Here is a 13,784-nt window from a genome sequence, read left to right as displayed (position 1 = left end):
ATTTCCCTTGATTCCCTCCAAGAACTGTGTTGTGTTCCAACTCAGTATATGTACATCAGGTGCTCTCTCAACTTGTGATCTGAGTGATTTGCTCCTCACTCCTTTTCAGGCCATCTCCAACTACTTCCTCTTTCCTCCCTGAAAACTGAGCATATAATTTATGAAATCAAGGATTAATATTTTCTACTTTGAAGTGTTTTCTATCAGCACTAGTGAACATTTGATCTCCTGATGGCTACGCAGTTTGTCTCCCTGTAATTTCAACAGCTTTCTAAATTGCATTTTTCTTTAATCCTTGTCCTATTACACATCCTAAAAGTATGTTAAATACTACTTTCACTTCTTACAATGTCTCCTTATTGGAAATGAAGTACTGAGTTGTGTTTGCCCAGAAGTTTTCATCCCAGCAGCATGTCTTTATATTCAAAGTAAAATATTTTGTTTATGAAATAGCAGTCGCAAAAAATACATAACAGGTTGTAAGTAGACATCAGGAAGGGAGCAAGCAATGTCCAGGTCAGAATTTGAAAATAAAGTAAAAGAGTTTTGTGCATTAGTAGCCACTCTTTCTACAATTTATGAGAATTTTTGTACTCAGGATGTAAATTCTAGTAATACTAATGTTCATATTATACAGGTTCTTAACTTTTCCTGTAAATAGACAGCAGATAGTGTTCTCTGAAAACAGTCTAGCTACGTAACTTTTCAAATGATCTACTTGGCAAAATCTGCAGGTGATTAGTGTAAGAGGGAGAATATGCATTTTTTTCAAAGTAACTACTTTTTTCATGACCATTATTTGTTGTAAATATACTTTAACAACAATCAAAATTTCTCTCACATAATGGCTTTCCTGCATCCTCACTGCTCAGGTCTCCTAACAGTTTGTTGTGTCCTAGCTATACCTATTGATTTTATAAGTGAAACAGTGGGTCAAACATGTTTCCTAAATTTACCTCAAGGCTTTTAAAAGTAGTCCTGTGACTTTCCCTTTGTTTCCTTATGCACTTCATCAATCTCTTGGATTGTAACATCCATTTTCTTTTAGCTGAAGCAGTGGGTCAAACATGTTTCCTAAATTTCCCTCAATACTTTTAGAAAAAGTCCTATGACTTTCCCTTTGTTTTCTGTTGCACTTCAGTCAATCTCTTGGAATGTAACATCCATTTTCTTTTAGCTGGATGAAGTCAGTATGGCATGTTACTCCCACAAATCATTTGTCATCCTGATGATACCACAGTAATTTTTACCTTAATTATGTTCATATGGCCACCTTTCTTGAAGTTTCTTGATTCAGTGGACCTGCTATATAGTGCCACTGACTTGTGCTGCTTGACTTTTTCTGCAGAGGGTTGAGTGCTGTAACAGAGTTCTGATCTGCACAAGTTTTTGTGAAATAATGTAACTACTTTCTAAATACTTTTCTGTATTTTGTTGCACGTATATAACAATTACAATGTTAGGTGAACAGATCTCTTATTAATTTGTAGATCAGAACAAAATACCCAAATAGAATCTTAGAACAGAATGAAATTTTACATTATATCTCTCCAAATGTTTATCAGGCATTGACATTGCCCCCTGCCAATCTGCTCCCTAATTTCCAAGACACAGCCAAGCCACGATTCCAAAGCAAAAGCAACCCATTCACAGCAGGTGGAGATGCTCAGTTGCCTTTCTCTGAATCTGATCATACATCAATCCTGCATTTTTATGTGGATATCTTTCATTGGCTTGTGAGGAATAAGTGAATAATATTATTCAGGTTGAACAACATTTTCCGTCACACTCTCTCCATCCTTAACATGGCCACATCTTTCCCCGCTTTATCTAATTTTGGCTGAAGGGCATCTTTCTTTCCGCCCTAGTTTTTCAATCTTCCTTTTCATACTATACATCTGGGCAAACCACCAAGTACAGTCTTTCACTTCCCTGGTGATTAAACAGTTGAGAACTTTTTAAACTGCTTTTTATTGCTGACAGTTATCTGTTTCTATTAGTGTCCTGATAAATATGTTCACTGTGCATTTAATTTTCCAAAATACATTAATAAACAAGATAATTATGTAAGTGAAGTATTACTTTAAAATAGTGAAGAATAATGATTCAGTTGAAACATACTTCTCAGATTGTTCATTAAGAAATAATGTAGTACAGCATGTTCAGTTGTTAGCTACCATAGTCAGATATTTAAATGTAAATCATTTCAAATATGTCTCTATTTTATAAGGAAACATTGTTTAATTTACTTAAATGTCTGGCATATTACAGGATTTAATTAATTCAAAATTCTGTGGCACTGGAGTGCAATAGAAGGTTTGTCCTAAAACTAAAAATTCTGAGGATAACCTTCATCTATCTCCATAACTTTCAAGTCTGAAATTGCCCCTCCAGATAATAAAATACATATTGATTTTTGGCATAAATTTTTTTCATTTTTTACAGAATCATCCAATAAAGTCAACATACAGCAAACTTAGGTTATTGTGCCGATCCCTGGCTGGAAATAATGTTTATTACTTAACCATTACAGCACCATCTTTTGGGGAAGAATCAAAGGTAAGTGTACATTAATTTAATAACAAATTGGAGTATGTGACATAAATATAACAGATATAACAATATCACTCTTTGGTTTTTCCCCACACTTCATTACTTTGTTTTTCTTTTAATTAGCTCAGATAAAAAAATATTTATTGTATTTGAGGCCAAATCTAATAATTCTATTATGGTTGCAGAATGTAATATTTATTTAATTGTGAGATTTTTTGATCTCAGTAGCATTAGAGTTTCTAGGATGTGGATTAAGTCAGTGTTTTTACAATGTTTACAAACATGAATTTTTCATAAAACGTACAATAATAGATACAGTAGAGTACAATATTGCAGCTTCAAAGTAATATTCATATCAGCTAAAGTTACGTCATAATCAATAAAAATAAATAATGTACACAGTACAACAAGACATACAGGACAAGACATTACATAGATATTAGTAATATCTAAACATCTGTGAATCAGTTACATCTTTTATGACAAAAAATATATTTATCCTTGCACTAAATGGCCCATCTCAGTTATAAAATAACTACATCCATATGCTTATTACCATATATTGATAGTTTTTACTTTTTGGGCCATCTGTCTACAACTGAATGAAACACAATTTTCTTGCCCTATGCACTAATTTCTGCTAAACAAATAACTAATTGAATAGAAGGTATTTTCTAACAATTATTCTTTCAATTTGCTCTTGAATTTTGGTGTATCAAGAGCAAGACATTTGATATCACTATGTAGAACACTGAAAACTGTCATTACTGAGTAATTTACTATTTTGTGCTCAAGGAAAAAGTTTCTAAATACTGTAGGAGTAAAGGAAGCCACTCATCAAAAAGCAGGACTGTCTAGTTGTTGACAGACACACAGAATAAAGAAAGGAAACTTGCTCAAGTTTATTGAGATAGAACACAAAGGCATACACATGCACGCTTTCACACACCCATGTCCCTCCATGGCACCAACTGGATGCACAATTCCAGCACTGCAGTTTGGAAGATGGGCTAGGTTGGGTTAGGAATTGCATCAGATGGGGTGGGTAGAGGCAGGAGGAGAGATTAGTGATGAGTGGCTAGTGCCTTGGAGGGAGACAGGAGGTTTTCTGGCTAGGAATGCAGGAGGGAGGATTGGCAGGTGCATAGGCTAGACATGTGATACACAGATGTCAGAGCAGTGTGGAACAGCACACACTGAAGATGATATGAGGACATGAATTGGGAGGGGGTAATATGATGGAGAAAGGATAAATTGTTGGGTGGAGAGTGTGGGCAGAGTTGATTACCAGAGATTGAGGCCAGGACAATTAAGGGGGGGAAGGATTTGTTGCAAGAATAATTCCCATCTGTGAAGTTCAGAAAAAACAACCAAATCAACCCACAAGATACTTCAACATCGTGTGCACCAAGGAAGGATATTGGAGCCTTGTGTATGTTAATGATGTAACTGAATCCCAAAACTATAAGGTTGTAAGTTGTGCTGATCACACATCTTTTGTTAGCTGGGGCAGAGATGTGCAAACTACTACATACAGTCGTGAACTCAGTTATAATTTTCTGTCAAGTTATCGTACTGCAAATAAGCTACACATAAAAGAGTAAAAAGAAGACACTGACAGTGCAATTTATGCTTAGCTATAATGAGAATGTAAATAGAACTCTATTTATGTCTCCAGTGGCCCTTAGCTACACAAACAAACAAAAATTTTTGGGTATAATTGTTGATGAACATCTGTTACAGAAAGAACATATAGATCATATTTGTAAGAAAATCAGTACAAATCTGTATCTACTGGAAAGGGTCTCAGTCTTCCTGGACTATAATAGATTGAGACAAATATACTTTGGAGTGATACATCCACATCTTGTAACAGAAAAATGATGAGTTCTGATCTTCGCATGGTGGTATCATTTGTATGAATTTATATTTCAGGTTGTTAAGTTCCTGTAAACAGTGTATATAGCATAAGTTTGTTTTTGGAATAAAACCTTCACTATTTATATTAAAGTGTGCACTTATGAATGTTAACTAAAGCTTTGTATATGTGAGCTATAAATTGTGACAATGTCCAAAAACTAATTATTATATGGACAGCAAACAAAAAATTAACAAATTTCAGCACATGAAATCCTGATGCAGGATATGGTTCAGTTGTTCTATATTAGGTGATACTAAATGACAAGAGGAGCATTCCTTTGTAGCTCATTCTTGGGGGTGCTGGAAAGATGGGAAATGTGTGAGGACATGGCATGGGAACTCTGTATGTGAACTAGGTTTGAGTGGAGGAGTATTGGCTGTCTGTGAAGACCTACGTGAAATGTGGTGGTCAAAGGAGTTCTCATTAGATTAGATTAGATTAATACTAGTTCCATGGATCATGAATGATGTGGAACGAGTCAAATTTTCCAATACATAACATAATTAAGTTAATTTAACAACATAATTAAGTTAATATAACAACTTTTTTATTTTTTTGTTCTTATAATTTTTTGTTTGGCATTTTTTTAATTTATATCTAAAAATTCCTCTATGGAGCAGAAGGAGTTGTCATTCAGAAATACTTTTAATTTCTTCTTAAATACTTGTTGGTTATCTGTCAGACTTTTGATACTGTTTGGTAAGTGATGAAACACTTTAGTGGCAGTATAATTCACCTGTTTCTCTGCCAAAGTTAGATTTAATCTTGAATAGTGAAGATCATCCTTTCTCCTAGTATTGTAGTTATGCACACTGCTATTACTTTTGAATTGGGTTTGGTTGTTAATAACAAATTTCATAAGATAGTATATATACTGAGAAGCTACTGTGAATATCCCTAGATCCTTAAATAAATGTCTGCAGGATGATCTTGGGTGGACTGCAGCTATTATTCTGATTACACGCTTTTGTGCAATAAATACTTTATTCCTCAGTGATGAATTACCCCAAAATATGATGCCATATGCAAGCAGTGAGTGAAAATAGGTGTAGTAAGCTAATTTACTAAGATGTTTATCACCAAAATTTGCAATGACCCTTATTGCATAAGTAGCTGAACTCAAATGTTTCAGCAGACCATCAATGTGTTTCTTCGCATTTAATCTCTCATCAATGGACACACCTAAATTTTTGAATATTCTACCTTAGCTATATGCTTCTGATTAAGGTCTATATTTATTTCATACCATTTACTGTACGGAACTGTATGTACTGTCTCTTATCAAAATTGAGTGAGAGTCCGTTTACAAGGAACCACTTAGTAATTTTCTGAAAGACATGATTGACGATTTCATCTTGTTTGTCAGGTGTGATTACTATACTTGTATCATCAGCAAAGAGAACTAATTTTGCCTCTTCATGAATATAGAATGGCAAGTCATTAATATATATTAAGAACAACAAAGGACCCAAGACCGACCCTTGTGGAACCCCATTCTTGATAGTTCCCCAGTTTGAGGAATGTGCTGATATTTGCATATTATCAGAACTGCTTATATCAACTTTCTACACTCTTCCAGTTAGGTACGAATTAAACCATTTGTGCACTGTTCCACTCATGCCACAATACTTGAGCTTGTCTAGCAGAATTTCATGATTTACACAATCAAAATCCTTTGGGAGATCACAGAAAATCCCAATGGGTGGTGTTTGGTTATTCAGATCATTCAAAATTTTATTGGTGAAAGCATATATGGCATTTTCTGTTGAAAGAACTTTCTGGAAACCAAACTGACATTTTGTTAGTACTTCAATTTTACACATATGTGAAGCTACTCTTGAATACATTACTTTCTCAAAAATTTTGGATAAAGCTGTTATAAGGGAGATTGGACGGTAATTGTTGACATCAGATCTATCCCAGTTTTTCAAAAAGGTACAACAATAGCATATTTCAGTCTATCAGGGAAAATGCCCTGTTCCAGAGAGCTATTACACAGGTGGCTGAGAATCTTACTTACCTGTTGAGAACAAGCTTTTAGTATTTTGCTGGAAATGCCATCAATTCCATGTGGGTTTTTGCTTTTAAGCAAGTTTATTGTTCTCCTAATTTCAGAGGGAGAAGTGTGTGAGATTTCAATTGTATCAAGTGGAATAGGTATGGCCTCTTCCATTAACTGCCTAGCATCTTCTAACGAACACCTGGATCCTACTATATCCACAACATTTAGAAAATGATAATTAAACTTCTGACTTTTTGTTTGTAAAGTTTTCATTCAATTCGATGGTAATACTGTCTTCCTGTGCTCGTGTTTCTCTTTTAATAATATTCCAAATTGTTTTAATTTTATTATCAATGTTGCTGATTTCAAACATGATACACATACTTCTGGATTTTTTAATAACTTTTCTTAATATAACCCAGTAGTTTTTATAATGTTTGATAGTTTCTGGGTCTCTACTCTTTCTTGCTGTCAGATACATTTCCCTTTTCTGGTTACAAGATATTTTTATACCCTTAGGAAAAGAAGCCATGGTTTGTTACATGGTTTCTTATGAGTATATTTAACTATTTTCTTGGGGAAGCAGTTTTCAAATGCATTTACAAAAGTGTCATGAAATAAATTATATTTTAAATTGGCATCAGGTTCACAGTACACCTCATCCCAGTCTAATTCCATGAAATTTACAATTGTTAAATCGTTGACTGAAAGTACTATTTTGGAGGAATGTTTACTACTGTTGAATGGAGCTATCTTATATATTGTAACTAGCTGTGCACCATGATCAGAAAGACCATTCTCAACAGGCTAGCATTTATCTGGTTAAACTTATCTTGGTCTGTAAAGAAGTTATCTATCAGTGAGCTGCCATCCTTTGCTACCCGAGTAGGAAAATCAATAATGGGTGTCAAATTGAAAGAACCGAGTAATACTTCAAGGTCATTTTTCCTATTACCCTCCTTCAGAGAATTGACATTGAAGTCACCACAGATAATAATTTGCTTCCTCCAGTGTGACAGATAGCACAACAAGGAGTCGAAATTTTTCAGATATAGATGAAAATTTCCCGATGGGGACCTATATACAGTTACAATTATAAATGTACCTTTATTTAATTTAAGCTCACAGGCACATGCTTCTATATCTTTCTCTACACAAAACTTTTTTGCTTCTATACATTTTACACAATGATAACTTTTGACATATATGGCAACTCCTCCTTTCTCCATATTTTCTCTAATTACATGTGCCAAGAGCTTATATCCACTTACATTTACCTTATCCATATCAGTAACAATGTGATGCTCAGACAGGCATAGTATATCTATTTCATCCTCAGCTTGTAAATCTTCTAAACAAACCAGAAGCTCATCTATTTCATTCTTTAAACTCCCAATATTTTGGTGAAATATACTTACATTTTTTTAAATTATACTTTCATGAGAACCTTTCCTTATTTTAACATTTGCAGTACTCTCCAGTCTATGTTTCTCATTGTGCTGAGGCCTAGTTCCTATATCAGTGGTCACATGGTGTTCAGAGAGGCAGATTATGTCAACTGGGTTGGGTGACTTTAATTCATCAATGCAATTACCTAGGACTGAGATACAACTTGGTGGAGATAAAATTTCTGGTGATTGGTGAAAATTTATAATTGACAGCTGTGATTGGTGATCCAATGTGCTAGAATTGTGCTGTTTAATTTCTTTCCTAAACTGAAGATTTGTTTCAATCCTGACCTCTCGTAGAACTTGACATCTTTCTGTCTTATCTATCCTAAAAAAAAGGTGCCGCTGCAACACCTGTAACCACTGATATTTTACCATTCATGGCAGTGCCTCCCCCCCTTAAATTTCGTGCTATTACCCCAGCCAGTTTACCCTTCCCTTTCCTGTTGAGATGTAGGCTGTGCCTGGTATAGTCCCACCTACTGAGAGAATCAACAGGAACCACACCAATATGAGCCCCCGCACCCGACCCAAGCAGCCATTCTGACTCCAAATTAACTCTCCCAACAGAAGGGTTCAAATGAGGGCGGTCATGGCGTCTCGGGACAGATACAAATTCAACATTGGTGTGTCTTGATGTCGACGCAATCTTTACCAGGTCACACTCTATACTGTACCCAGGATCTCTGTCGATACTGTTCCCTGGCCCTCCCACAATAACCATGGTGTCTTCCCCGGTAAATCCTTTACAGAGTGAACCTAAATCCTCTGTCGCCTGATCCAGACTAGCACTTGTGACCTGGTATTCTGGTCCTAATTCCTTCTGCAGAAGTTGGCTTACACCTCTGGCATGAGAACTTCCTAACAACAAAATTTTCTTCCTGTTCGATGACTTTCCTACATTCTTTTTCAATTTCCTATTGAAAGTTTGTTGTGTCATGTCTACACTTACCTCTGCTTGAGGCTCATCAGTTTCTAACTGAAGCAACAGGTCAAACTTATATTTGACACTCACCACAAAACTGTCAGACTTAGTTCTAGACCTGTTCCTTCTGTTACCTGTTGCCACTTCCCACCTCTCTTTGCCCTTCTCCCTCCTTAACGTGTCCAGATCTTCCCTAGTCCGATCTAGCTCAGCCTGAAGGGCAGCAATTTTCCCCTCCTGTTCCTCTATCTTCCTATCTCTGCAGCAAATTCTACATAACCACTATTGAGCCTGATCCAGTTTCCCGACACCCACGCCACTGCAGTCCCCCCAATGAAAAAAACTACTGCATTCATCACACCAAACCCCGGAACTAACAATTCTACGGCAATCAGGCACTTCTCACTCATGGTAAAAATAATACTTTAGGTGGAATAAATCAATTAAATTACCGAAAATCAAAAAAGATGTTACAAGAATTAAGCCTATTCACAAATGTATATAAGCAAGTTTCTGATTTAAAATTCCTCTGTTTTTCTGAGATCTGTATTAAAACAATGAAGATATATGCTATTTATTATATATTTCACTCGATGGAATGAAAAAAAGGACAATTAAACGAGATACTTTAAGTTTGATTCTCCAAAAATGTTACAATAATTAGGCCTATAAACAAATGTATATAAGCAACTTACTGATATAAAGTTACGCTGTTTTTCTGAAATCTGTATTAAAACAATGAAGTTATATGCTATTTACGGTAGTTTACTTATTTGTTACCGAGAAACTAGTCAAATTACCGCAAAACAAGAAGCAAACACGTTTACGAAATTTGGCATATGTCCTCCATTGGTGCTCAGTCTGTATGAGAGGGATTTTCTTTTATTGTGGATAGGATGACAGCTGTTGAAATGCAGGTACTGTTGGGGTCTGATGTTAATGGATGTGTGGAAGAAGCCATCACAGAGGTGGAGATCAACATCCAGGAAGATGGCACATTGGGTTAAGGAGGACCAGGTGGGGAATGTTGGAGAACAGGTTTGATGTTATGAAGGAATGAGGATAGGGTGTCTTGAGGATAGGGTGCCTTGGCCCTTAGTCCAGATTGTGAAGATATCAAGGGGTTTAATGATGATATATTTCTGATCTGGACTCAGGACCATGAGACCCTATTCTCATTCCTTCAGAAACTCAGCAAGCTCTCTCCTATTTGCTATACCTGGTCCATCTGCTACACCCAACGTACACAACATCCTAGTCCATCCCTCCATCACTACTACTCCCAACCCCTAGCACGGAGAACATATCCCTGAGGAAGACCTGGTTGCAACATCCAGTATTTCACACTCCAGTCCTGTCACAGGCTTAATGTACCCTGTCAGAGGCCAGCTGACCCAGAAAGCACCCATGTCATATACCAGCTTTTCTGCATATGCTGCAGTTTTTTCTGTCAGTATGACTACCAATGAGCTGCCCACCAGGATGAATGTTCACTGTGAAACTATTGCCAAGAAAAAAGGTGACCATCCTGTGGCACAACTCTGAGTTGACTCTATATGATCAATTTTAATGACTGTTTCACAATCCAGGCCTTCTGAATCATTCCTTCCACCACCAGCTTCTCTGAACTACACAGATGAGGGTTATCCTTGCAACACACCCTTCCCTCCAGTAATCATCCTGGCCTGAATCTCAGTTAACTGATTCTCTCCATGTCCTTCATCCAACAGTTGACCTTTCCTCCATCCTGCATCGTCTTCCAATTCACATCTCCATATCCCCCTCAGTGTGTTGTTCCCCACTGGCTCTAACACCTGTGTCAAATGTCTAGTCCATACGCCTTCCACCTCTTCCTCCCACTTGCCGAGGCAGCAAAGTGGCTGCCTCTCTCTGACCTGGGAGCCACCCATGCCTCAACCTATTTTCCTACCTCTTTCCTCTCTCTCTCTCTCTCTCTCTCTCTCTCTCTCTCTCTCTCTCTCTGTACCCACCCCACCCAATACAATTTCCATCATTAACTAGTCCATTTGCCATACTGAAGCACTGAGATTGTGTGCATAGCCGGCAACCATTTGTTGGGGAATAGGTGTGTGTGTGTGTGTGTGTGTCTACTCTAGCTCAAGAATGCATTTACTCTGAAAGCTAGCAAGTTTTCTTTCTTTTTTGCTTGTGCCATTGACAACTTAACGCTGCTGCTCTTTGGTGACTGGTTTCCTTTACCCCCAAAGCATCTACATTCAACCAGTAGTTTTCTACTACAAGGGTAAAGTTTGTCAGGTTATATTGTGAGTCCTATTTTGAATCCATTTTTAAGTGGACATCAGCTGCACAGCCGCTTAGGTCCACCACAAAATAAAGGAAGGGGTAAATCATTCCAAAGTAAAACATTTTTAATGTTTGGCTAGGAACTATTTTTGCCAGCTGTCTAAGGAAACATACTAGTATGCCACTGTTGACTTTTCCACTTACAAAATTAATGCAGGTAGTTCACGATAAATATTTATCAACATACATAATCAGAAATTTGGAGCTGCCAGTTTCCATTGTCAAGATGGTGTAGACATTATTTACGTTGGTGTGGTGTGAACAGTCCATTTTAAATTCCAAGCACTGGTATTTGACGTACAGGGTGCCTGTGCTAGAAGTATACACAAATAAGACATTATAATGGAAGAACTCACCGTTTTATGTTGTTTTGTAAATACACAATCAATAGAGACACTCTCCAAGATATGATTTTCACTGTTTCATGAACAGTCTTCATCCACATAGGCCGCGTGTCTCTGTGACAGGGCACACCAAGCTCTACATGTTGGTGAACTATGCAGTTTCACAGATGGCTCCTAAAGCCATTTTTCAGCAGGCCCATTTCTATTCAATACCTCCTCATTAGTTATGTGATCTACCCATCTAATCTTCAGCATTCTTCTGTAGCACCACATTTCGAAAGCTTCTATTCTCTTCTTGTCCAAACTATTTATCATCCATGTTTCACTTCCACACATGGCTACACTCCATACAAATACTTTGAGAAATGACTTCCTGACACTTAAATCTAAACTCGATGTTAACAAATTTCTCTTCTTCAGAAATACTTTCCTTGCCATTGCCAGTCTACATTTTATATCCTCTCTACGTCAACCATCATCAGTTATTTTGCTCCCCGAATAGCAAAACTCCTTTACTACTTTAAGTGTCTCATTTCCTAATCTAATTCCCTCAGCATCACCCGACTAAATTCGACTACATTCCATTATCCTCATTTTGCTTTTGTTGATGTTCATCTTATACCCTCCTTTCAAGACACTGCCCATTCCGTTCAATTGCTGTCTCTGACAGAATTACAATGTCGTCGGTGAACCTCAAAGTTTTTATTTCTTCTTCATGGATTTTAAGTTTTTATTTCTTCTTCATGGATTTTAATACCTACTCCAAATTTTTCTTTTGTTTCCTTTACTACTTGCACAATATACAGGTTGAATAACATCGGGGAGAGGCTACAACCCTGTCTCACTCCCTTCCCAACCACTACTTCTCTTTCATGTCCCTCGACTCTTATAATTTCCATCTGGTTTCTGTACAAATTGTAAATAGACTTTTGCTCCTTGTATTTACCTGTGCCACCTTCAGAATTTGAAAGAGAGTATTCCAGTCAACATTGTCAAAAGCTTTCTCTAAGTCTACAAATGCTAGAAACGTAGCTGTGCCTTTTCTGAATCTAGCTTCTAAGATAAGCCGTAGGGTCAGTATTGCCTCACGTGTTCCAACATTTCTATGGAATTCATACTCATCTTCCCTGAGGTCACCTTCTACCAGTTTTTCCATTCGTCTGTAAAGAATTTGTTTTAGTATTTTGCAGCTGTGGCTTATTAAACTGATAATTCGGTAATTTTCACATCTGTCAACACCTACTTTCTTTGGGATTGGAATTATTATATTCTTCTTGAAGTCTGAGGGTATTTCGCCTGTCTCATACATTTTGCTCACCAGATGGTAGAGTTTTGTCAGGACTGGCTCTCCCAAGGCTGTCAGTCGTTCTAATGGAATGTTGTCTAGTCCCGGGGCCTTGTTTTGACTTAGATCTTTCAGTGCTTTATGTACTCTGTCACCTGACAACTCTATCACCTGACAAAAGTGGTCAGAATAATGAAAATCTTAATTACTGTAATTTACATTATCTATAGCATTCGTGTTGATTTCATCACATAAAACATTTTAATGGAGCATGTCTCCATTTCTCTTGCACCAGAGAGTGTTAAGTATCACCAAGTATCAAAAACTGACACGGATGGTATTGAAGTTACACTATAATTATTATCTTGTAGTTCATTGTGAACTGGTTTTTGACTTTTTAGGTCATCCTCATATAACTTAAGACTAACATCACAGACAGTTTATAGCTGTTCAGAAATTGTTTTTCAAAGGATATGTGACCTTTGACGACTATGTATATCTATATAAATGCCACATGTGCAATGAGATACACAAAGAAGTTGTGAACAAATAAACCTTATATATCTTTATACTCAAAGATGAGAATGTACAGGGTAAAGCAGTAAACAAGTGAGTACTGGCATATATTATTACGTCTTATGGACAAAACAACTCGTGAATGTGGTGAACAGGTAAAAAATGTGGAAAGTTGATGGGGACTAGTTGTACTGTTGACAACTAGCATTTAACCATATGATTAGAAAAATATCAGTTGGCCACTGTTATTTTAGCAAGAGTGAATAATGGAACTCTATTTGATCTTTAGGTATTAAGTCGGAATTCTGTGACTGTTGTTTATTTATTCCAAAACTTTCAAGCAGTGTTAGTCTCCTGTGTTTATTTGCTGTATCAAGAACATCAAATTTAATATTGTTATTCTAAGCATGTTCAGCAAAGATGAAATCTTTTCTTTTTCAATCTCCAACACCATTAAATGTTCAG

At 36.6% G+C, this 13,784-nt stretch overlaps 1 protein-coding gene across 2 annotated transcripts in view; it reads left to right on the top strand.

The window, feature by feature from the left end:
• LOC126356308 (cytosolic carboxypeptidase Nna1-like) overlaps nt 1-13,784 on the top strand; it is a 550,530-nt gene that overhangs the window by 183,663 nt on the left and 353,083 nt on the right. For both annotated transcript variants that reach the window (XM_050007259.1, XM_050007260.1), the window contains one exon: nt 2,446-2,559. In XM_050007259.1, the coding sequence (XP_049863216.1) occupies nt 2,446-2,559 (114 nt within the window). The remainder of the gene's footprint in view (nt 1-2,445; nt 2,560-13,784) is intronic.

This window comes from Schistocerca gregaria, chromosome 3, assembly GCF_023897955.1.
Source record: "Schistocerca gregaria isolate iqSchGreg1 chromosome 3, iqSchGreg1.2, whole genome shotgun sequence".
Classification (NCBI taxonomy): Eukaryota; Metazoa; Arthropoda; class Insecta; order Orthoptera; family Acrididae; genus Schistocerca; species Schistocerca gregaria.
This window is presented reverse-complemented; position numbering and strand designations above follow the sequence as displayed.